Source organism: Drosophila tropicalis, unplaced genomic scaffold, assembly GCF_018151085.1.
Source record: "Drosophila tropicalis isolate 14030-0801.00 unplaced genomic scaffold, ASM1815108v1 contig_878, whole genome shotgun sequence".
NCBI lineage: Eukaryota > Metazoa > Arthropoda > Insecta > Diptera > Drosophilidae > Drosophila > Drosophila tropicalis.
This window is the reverse complement of record NW_027173374.1, coordinates 13014939-13023807: the sequence shown is the minus strand read 5'-3', so window position 1 is coordinate 13023807 and position 8869 is coordinate 13014939. Positions and strand designations below refer to the sequence as shown.

At 37.0% G+C, this 8869-nt stretch overlaps 2 protein-coding genes and 1 long non-coding RNA gene across 3 annotated transcripts; all 3 read right to left on the bottom strand.

Moving 5' to 3' along the window:
- Positions 1-2715: 2715 nt before the first annotated feature.
- Positions 2716-4262, bottom strand: LOC137585391 (uncharacterized). Its single transcript, XR_011033555.1, has 3 exons — positions 3766-4262; positions 2987-3710; positions 2716-2892 (listed from the first exon to the last, which is right to left on the bottom strand). It is a non-coding gene; the product is annotated as an uncharacterized lncRNA (long non-coding RNA).
- Positions 4263-4365: 103 nt separating this feature from the next.
- On the bottom strand, positions 4366-5339 carry LOC137583896 (Golgi-associated plant pathogenesis-related protein 1-like). The gene is made up of 5 exons (XM_068299080.1): positions 5260-5339; positions 4995-5073; positions 4802-4930; positions 4523-4746; positions 4366-4462 (listed from the first exon to the last, which is right to left on the bottom strand). The coding sequence occupies exons 2-5, from the start codon at positions 5034-5036 to the stop codon at positions 4366-4368; spliced, it is 492 nt and encodes a 163-aa protein (XP_068155181.1). The 5' UTR covers positions 5037-5073; positions 5260-5339.
- A 196-nt stretch (positions 5340-5535) lies between these two features.
- LOC137585148 (Golgi-associated plant pathogenesis-related protein 1) lies at positions 5536-6319 on the bottom strand. Its single transcript, XM_068300808.1, has 4 exons — positions 6193-6319; positions 6000-6128; positions 5718-5944; positions 5536-5647 (listed from the first exon to the last, which is right to left on the bottom strand). Exons 1-4 carry the CDS (start codon positions 6232-6234, stop codon positions 5551-5553), a joined length of 495 nt encoding a protein of 164 aa, XP_068156909.1. The 5' UTR covers positions 6235-6319; the 3' UTR covers positions 5536-5550.
- Positions 6320-8869: the final 2550 nt, after the last annotated feature.

Below are 8869 nucleotides of genomic sequence, written 5' to 3'. Positions count from 1 at the left end.
TAGCCCGCTTGCATTTTAATAATTAATAACAATTTAGCATGCACTTAATTTTAATTATTACTCAATTAGGTCAGCGCCATTACAATTTAAGCACCCAGCGAGCGTTGAGATAATTAAACAATTTTCCAGCACTGTTCTTTTACTTCTCACCCATACTACGACGGGCGCTTTTCCGTTTCGGGAACGGCGGCCGCGACGATGGCGGCAAAGACATCATTAGGGACGCTTTGTGTGGAAATTTGATTTCATAACATTTTGTCAGTGTTTCGCCTCGATTTGCGCGTGTTTACGATGTACATAAATTTTACGACCAAGTTGAAGTTATAAATAGTTGACGAAGTGTCGCAAAGGCCCCTCGACCTTCTTCTGGCCACCTCGTTCACCAGCTTCTCCCCCACTGAAGTACTGGATGAAGTGATGATGGCATCACCACCATCAGTATTCGCATCCGCAAAAGTGTGGAATCTCAAATGAATAATGAGTTTGCTTTTCGTTTCGGCGGTTTTTTTTGAAAATGTATTCGAAATAATAAAGATGTTGAATTTGTAAAGATAGTCAGCTACGAGTTTCCTTTAAGCTTTTAAAGTAGACAAAAACTAGACCAATTTTAAATGAATTTGTATATTTCCTAACATTAGGCGTACTTTCTTTAACATATTTGAGTTTCCTGATCGGTTAGGTTAGGTTATGATCAGATAAAGACTTTACACATTTGGTTAAGAATGAATTTGCCTCATGCCCCCTTTAATTTTAATTGGCCATTGCTTAGACTTGGAAAATAAAAAAGATATCTTGCCGTTTTAAAGAATGAAATTGTAGACACGTTTTTGTATAAATTATTGTCAATGGGAGTGCATCAAATGTCGCATAAAGTGTGCCAGATGGAGGCAAAACAAAAAACAGAAAGCGAGGAAGAAACAAAGAAATTCAAATGGAGAGAAAAAGACTCAAAACACGTTATTTATCGTTAAAGCAACAGAACAAGGGATAAAGCAGGGACACTGACCGGAATGACGACTATAGACGTGACTGGGTGGAGATGTATGTCCATACATACAAATGTACGGGGCGTATGCGCAATGCGATATGCAACAAATTGCTAAACAAATCAAATTTATTGCAAAGATTTGCAAGCAGCAATAGCAACAGCAACAGCAACAGCAACAACAACTACAACTGCAGTAACAAAAGTCAGTACGCATGTAAAACGTCACTGAGATAGCAAAAATTAATATGAGTCGCCATTTTTGTTTGTTTGCTGTTGCTATAGCTGGCAGCTCGGGGCTAACATCGCGTTTCGCTATCAGCATTTGTATAACTTCATTTTGTTTGTTTGTTTGCCTCTTGTTGGGCCTCTGTACTAGCCGAATGTCGGTCCTCTTTACTTTTTGTTATACTATGTATATTTTTACGCAGACCCCCTCCCCTTCCCTCATCCACACACACCCACATTCACCCACTGAAAGAGAGAGAAAGAGAGGGAGAGAGAAAGGCACAGGCTGCATAACAACATGGCGGTTTGGTCAGAACGGAAATCCGAGTCCGAGCTGTGTGTTGCGTTCCGTTAAATTTATGCCAGTCTGCTGACTCGGTAGCATTGCGATGCTTTCTCTTTTCTGTGCCTCAATCGTTGACGCTTCTCCCTCTCAGTGCTGACAATGGACAGTAGGAAATCGGGCTTAAAAGGATCAAAAAATATACTAAACTTGTTCAACGGTTAACTTCCTACAGATCTCTATGAAATATACTCAATTTTTTTTGGTCAAAGTAAAAATCTCTACAAACTTCTTTCATGATCTTTAACTCATTTTGGCCAATAGGAAACGTGTTTATTTAGAATTTTTATAATGTTTTGTTTACTGGTCAAGAATTTTGCTGATGATATTCCACTGTTGGGCATTCTTTGCCATTGGTTGTTGTTGTTATGTTATCGTTTGTGTTGTGGCAGTTGTTGATTTTTATTTTTGCAATTAGGAAGTTGTTTTTATTATTATTTTTCATTTTTCTCTTCTTTTGGTTCTTTGCAGTTAAACAAACTAAATTTACTCACACACACTCACACAAAGGGGCTTACGCCCAAAAAATAAAAGAAACATAGAAACGCCACGCCCCATTTCCAACCAAGCAGACACTTATTCATCAGCCGGAAGTTTACTGTAGTTGTTGTTGAGCAGACTTGTTAGTTGTTCGTGGGTGTTTGCCGCTCATGCAAATTGCATAAGTAACTGCAAATAAAAAATGCCAAGAAGAAAAACGAAAATGAAAAAAATAAAGGGTAGAAGAAAAAAGTACAGGGAAAAGAGTTTTTCCTTTTTTGCCTGAATTTATATTTAACTGTATTATAAGGCAAACAGCAAGCCAAGAAGCCAACGGAATCGGAAGTTATAGTTATGCCGCTTTTGAAATAATTTTATACCAAACATAAAATAAAATAAAATTTTTGCAACCTAAAAAAGAAGCCGACATAACTATATCCTTTTCTCCATCAAAGTATATTCCAACTTATATGCATATCTGTTAAATTCTTAGTACCTTAAACTAGCTTATTAAAAACTCTACTCGATTGCCTTCAGGTGAAATAGAATTTGTTTTCCTTTTTATTCTAGTTGAGGGTCATATACGTAATCTTTATTTCAATAATTGCAGGGTATAAATATGAAGAGAAACAGTGAAATAACAACAAAAGTTTATTTAAAACTTTTTGCGGTTAAGCTGAGTTACTTGGCAGCTACTTTTTGTTGCTACTGCTAACTCGTTTAGTTCTTGTTGGAGGTCATAAAAAATTATACAAGCTTTGACTTTGGCTATGCCATTAATGCCAAGAACTTCTTCTTAGTGGTGGTGCTGTTGATAGGAAGGTACGAGGCCGAGCATTGCATCTTCTTAATCAGGCTAGAGAGAAGATTAACTAACTTTTTATACAGCTGCTTAAATTTTTGAACAATCTGGCAAAGGTCGAAGTCTTCCCGCCCCTGCTCGTCGTTACCTTATCGATGCCCACGTAGCCAAAGTTCTTGGCATCATAAAAATTTTCAATTTCAAAAGGCAACCAAGAGATGCAGCAGGTCATATCGATGGCAAGCCGGCCAGGCAGACCACCATGAACCAGAACCATTGGAGCCATACACAGAGGAAGGAACCATGGGAACTACCTTTCAACGGCAGCCAATAAAAGTGTCAGAGGATGCCAGTGACAAAGCTTTTGCCTGCTTTGTATTTATGATGAGCCAACGCCAACGCCAACGCCACTCTTAGACCTAGGGCCAGTGCCAATCTCCTGCGGGTCAAATAGGGTGTGTGAACGTCTCTCTCTCTCTTTGTGTGTGTGTGTGTGTGTGTGTGTATCCTGCAGGTCTGCTAACACAGTTTGATGCCAGCAATTCGAAATTGGAACCAGAGCATGGTTTTCAAATTGATGGAATTCCAATAAATTCTCCTGGTTTTTTGCTAGCACTTTGTTCAACCTTTTGCGCTGCCTCTTGCCCTTTTTTTTCTCTTTTCACCATAAACTTATTCCTATGCCCTTGTGGTGGTATCATGTGGAAAGGGTATTTAATTTTTTTCTGTGATTTGAAGCTGCGCCTGGCCTGGCCATTCCGTTGATTTCAAATGGCATATAAATTATGGCTTAATTTAATTTGAGGTTCTTTTGCAGCTTGGCATCGAATAGTGGCATACAAAAGTCTCTCCTTTTATTTTCAGTTCGTTCTCTAATGTATGTATGGTTAAGCAGACTTACATATAAATACACATATGTATATTTACCATTTTGATTATGGATATGAATTATACATATATATATATATTCATTTGTTTCAAATTGCAACAGTTAGATAATGCTTGATTCATTATGCCATGTCATTTCATTCAGTTTTCTTTTACTTCCATACTTTCATTAAGCCTCAAATTAAATTGAAAATGAAAATTAACTATTGAACTATAAATTTTATTAAATTTTAAATCAAAATTTTACGAATCTATAAATTTTAAAATGATAATTTTTCATCGAGTACTTGCAGTCCAATACATTTTAGAAATTTACATAATGTGAATAGAATTTAGCTTCTATGCCAAAACTTTGTTCAACAACCAAGAAAAAAGAATGATAAGTCCGAATGTTAATTCATTGAGATTTCCTCCACGACTGTAAAAAAGTGAACATTAATATAATACAAGGAAAATGAAAATAGTCAATGAAATTCGGTTTTCCAATAGACTATCTTATAGACCCAAGGAGAGAGATAGACTTAAGCTACTTAGTCTGATTGATAAATCTTGTACAGGTTGAAAGAGCTTACCATGAACTAAAACAAAGAAAAGGCATTGCAATTAGTCGCATTTTAACGTAATCATACCGATTTGAGCTTACTTAAGTGGTCTTGGAACATTTTCTATAAACTGTCCTTTAACATTGCCTGGTGGTAGATACCGTGCCACAACATAAGTGACTTTTTTGTTTGGACTAAAGTCGAAGACGCAAATAATTGAATTTTTGTAGATGCAAATGCAGTTTCTAACTTACTTCCATTTGTAGCCCACGCCCACACGCGTCGTTGCCTTCCAAATAACAGCCGTAAAGTGTCCAGTTTTCTTTGAAAATTTCCCTTTTGCAAAATCGTAAAACTCGATTTCATCATACCACTTCTGCACACAAAGTTCGGGGTCATTTCTGTAACACAAATTTTCACCGAATTCCCCTTTCATAGCTTCAGCGGAGTGTTCAAATTTTTCAGTTGTGGCCAATTCCTGCAAACCAAATGTTAATACACATGTTTTACTGATATATCGCAACGATTTCTACCTCAGCATAAGCCTGACAACCTTTGGATAGCTCAACGTCCTCATTTAAATCCGGGACACCGTGCAACTGCCGCAAACGATTGTGTTCGCTCACCAACTGCTCATTGAGGTCAGCATTGATTTTGGTAATCTTTTGCGAAGAAAGTAACACACGGCTAAGCAAAAGATGTGATAATACCTTAAACTATACTTACCGCTGATATTAATATAAAACTTGTGAATATCAAGAAATACATTTTTATTTTTTCTTTAGTCTTGGTTGGAGAACTGAATCTGTAAAAAGTTAATTTAGAACTAAACCTTAAAAGTAAAAATGTGATAACTGAATTGTCAAGGGGGAACAAAATTTCTTAGCCAACTGGGCTTAGAAATTTAAATTTCAATGGCAATTTGCAAAACTCATCAAGTACTTGCAGTCCAAAACATTTTAGAAATTTATATAATGTGACTAGAATTTACCTTCTGCGGCTATGCCTAAAATTTGTTCAACAACCAAGAAAATAGAATGATAAGTCCGAATGTTAATTCATTGAGATTTCCGCCACGACTGTAAAAAAGTGAAAATAAATAGAATATAACAGAAATAGTCAATGAAATTCGATTTTCTAATAGACTATCTTATCGACCCATAGTATAACTACTTAGTCTGGTTGATAAATCTTGTACAGGTTGAAAGAGCTTACCATGAACTAAAACAAAGAGAAGGCATTGCAATTAGTCGCATTTTAACGTAATCATACCGATTTGAGCTTACTTAAGTGGTCTTGGAACATTTTCTATAAACTGTCCTTTAACATTGCCTGGTGGTAGATAGCGTGCCACAATATATGTCGTTTTACTGGTTTGACTAAAGTTGAAAGAATGTGAACACGCAAATAATTGTATTTTTGTAGATGCAAGTGCATTTTCTAACTCACTTCGTTTTGTAGCCCACGCCCACACGCGTAGTTGCCTTCCAAACAAGAGCCGTAAAGTGTCCAGTATCCTTTGAAAATTTCCCTTCTGCAAAATCGTACAACTTGATTTCATCATACCAAAGCTGCACACAATTTTTGGGGTCATTACGCATGGCACACAAATTTTCACCGAATTCTCCTTTCATAGCTCCAGCGGAGTGTCCAAATTTTTCAGTTGTGGCCAATTCCTGAAAACCAAATGTTAATACACATGTTTTGCCGATATATCGCAACGATTTCTACCTCAGCATAAGCCTGACAACCCTTGGATAGCTCATCGTCCGGTTTTAAATCCGGTACACCGTGCAACTTCCGCAAACGATTGTGTTCGCTCACCAAATGCTCATTGAGGTCAGCATTGATTTTGGTAATCTTTTGCGAAGAAAGTAACACACGGCTAAGCAAAAGATGTGATAATACCTTAAATTAATCTTACCGCTGATATTAATATAAAACTTGTGATAATCAAGAAATACATTATTTTTTCTTTAGTCTTGGTTGGAGAACTGAATCTGTAAAAAGTTAATTTAGAACTAAATCCTAAAAGTAAATGTGATAATTGAATGAATTGTCAATGGGAGAAGAAAATTTATTAGCCAACTGGACTTAGAAATTTAAATTTCAATGGCAACTTGGCAAAACTCGGAAACTCTGAAATTGATAAAAAATTTAAAACACTTTTTTAACTTGTTTCATTTAATGCAATTGCCCAACTCCAACAACAATAATGGTTTATAGAAATAAATTCGAGCGTTCCATTTTTTAGTCTTGATTGTAATAATTTTCTTCAACAGCTGCCATGTACATAAATGGAGTCTTTAATGCATACATATATGACATTAGGGTCCTTAAATACTCATCGCGTTGACAGATTACCATAGCAAAAAAGAGGGATGGGATATGGGTAGAAAAAAGGCAAGTTTGCCTCATGACACCGTCAAAATGTGTGCAATTATTTTGTGCGAGTGCCCGCAGGAAAAACAAAGGATAATGCGATGCATTCGCTCAGATCGTTGGCAACAGCAGGATAACTCTATTAGAGACGCACCCACTCACCACAGTGGGTGGCCTTCCGTCGCTGTCAGATATTAAATTTTTTTTGCCCCACTGCTGCCAATAAAAGTTGAGCGGGAATGACATCCCCCACCACATATCCCCTCGACGATGGTCTACTGTTGTGACATCTACCATCTGTGTGTTCAAGTGTGTGTGTGTGTGTATGTGTGTGTGTGTGTCGAACGATGAGTTGTTGCCACAACGCATGTGGCTGATGCTTTGGGCCATCATTGTTGACAACAATATCAGGGACATGGAGACACTGGAACAGCCATAGCCACATCCACAGCGGCAACTGCAGCACAAGTAACTTTGTCCCCTACATCTGGCTTTGGTTTTTGGTTGTAAAATGTCAATTTGGGCTTGTGACGAAGATTTATTGTGCGACTGTGTGTCAGTCAGCTTTGATAGGCCCGTTTAAATCTACCCAATATTCCCAACTATATATGTATAAACATACACATATGTATGTATGTATGTATGTACATGTGTTGCCCGACTATCAATTTTCGGCAATATCATCAACGGATATTATTCTATGCATGTCTATATTAGCTTAGCTTAGATGCAGTTAACATAAGCGAAATGGAAGAAAGACTTAGTTAAGCACAAAATCCTTTCACATATAACTTTGAAACTAGTTGAAATCTTAACATAGTTCCTGCACTTAAGATACCAAGACCAAGATTTTTATTGGGACTAACGAATATACATATAGCGTCTAGAAAGAGGTACAAGTTGTGATCGACAGACGAGCCCTATTTCTGTTCCCTATAATTTGGATCCAATTGTTCTTTTTTGAAGTTGACTCAATTAATTTTAATGAAATTTTCAACTGTGAAATTTTAGCAGAATTTTTTTTTATTCTGAATTTTGTTTGTTTGTCCGTCTTTGATTTAGTCCTTTTTGTTCTTGGACAATGGAGCAATGGGCAGAAAGCCTCTTGCCTACCTGGGTGCAATTGGTGGGCCGTAAAGCCGAGGCTTAGTTAACCAGCCAGTTCAGCGGTGGTTTGAGGGAACGCCGCCAGATGGCAACCCTGACCGACATTCGATGAATTGACCAAAACGCAGTTTGTTAGTTTTGTGTGCAGCAGAGCATTTCATTTGCCCAGTCGGCCGTTTCCCTACATACTCTCAGCCGCTCTTTTGCTTCTCCTCTATACTCCTTTGTGTTTTTACCAGATTCCTGGGATGACCAATGTCTATTTTTCACCTGGTTTGAAGTTTGCGTTCGCATTTGTTTGCGTATTATTGCCTCACGGTACAAGAGGGAGTGGGCACGGAGTGTTGTTTTACAAAATGTGTGTGTGTGTGTGTGTGTGTGTGTGTGGGTTGGCGCCCAGGTGTGCTGGAACATTGTGCTGACAATTGTGATTTTAACATTGAACTGGGTGTGAGAAGGTCGAATGGAAAAGGTTTTAATTAGATTTTACTTCATTTTCTCATGTCATTCAATGTTCAATGCGATGGCTCTTTTCTCTTTCCTATGTTGAAAACACCGCCAAACCAAACTAAACCAAACCAACACATTCATTTGCTATGTGGTTTAGCTTTCAAAACGAAATTGCATGAATGGGATTTAACTATGTATGTGTATAAGGCTTATCTGTAAATGCATTACCTGTTTGACGTGTCGAATGAGTGATATTAGTGGACTTCTTCTTATAGCCAGTTGCTCGATGTAGTTTTAAGTTTATAAAAACACAAAACAGACAATATAAACTATTCATTTAATTCATGATTTACATGATTCATAATAAACTTTTTTTTAGACATCCTAAAGTTATAGCTTAATTAGAAAAAAGTAATCATTAAGAGTTTTATTTCAGTTTTTGCCTTCTTTTTAAATCAGAGTCTTAGTTGCTTTAGATTGCCTTTTTTCTTTTTTCATTAATTAACATTAAGCTGCAACAGTGTTTGCCATTTCCTGCTCTTCTTTTTGCCATCAGTTAAGTATTTTAAAATTCGCATTAAGTTTTTCTACTTGTTTGTCTTTGGCATTAAGTTCTATTATGAAGATGAATGGTTGTTATTGTTGTTGTTGGAACTGCAACT

What these genes read in the sequence shown, in the direction of transcription:
- LOC137583896 (XM_068299080.1), bottom strand. Translation starts at nt 5,036, where the DNA reads ATGTATTTCTTGATATTCACAAGTTTTATATTAATATCAGCG. An exon ending in GTTGTCAGGCTTATGCTGAG is followed by an intron (nt 4,747 to 4,801) that starts GTAGAAATCGTT and finishes TTTGGTTTGCAG; the next exon opens with GAATTGGCCACAACTGAAAA. An exon ending in GGCGTGGGCTACAAATGGAA is followed by an intron (nt 4,463 to 4,522) that starts GTAAGTTAGAAA and finishes CTTCGACTTTAG; the next exon opens with TCCAAACAAAAAAGTCACTT.
- LOC137585148 (XM_068300808.1), bottom strand. Translation starts at nt 6,234, where the DNA reads ATGTATTTCTTGATTATCACAAGTTTTATATTAATATCAGCG. An exon ending in GTTGTCAGGCTTATGCTGAG is followed by an intron (nt 5,945 to 5,999) that starts GTAGAAATCGTT and finishes TTTGGTTTTCAG; the next exon opens with GAATTGGCCACAACTGAAAA. An exon ending in GGCGTGGGCTACAAAACGAA is followed by an intron (nt 5,648 to 5,717) that starts GTGAGTTAGAAA and finishes TTTCAACTTTAG; the next exon opens with TCAAACCAGTAAAACGACAT.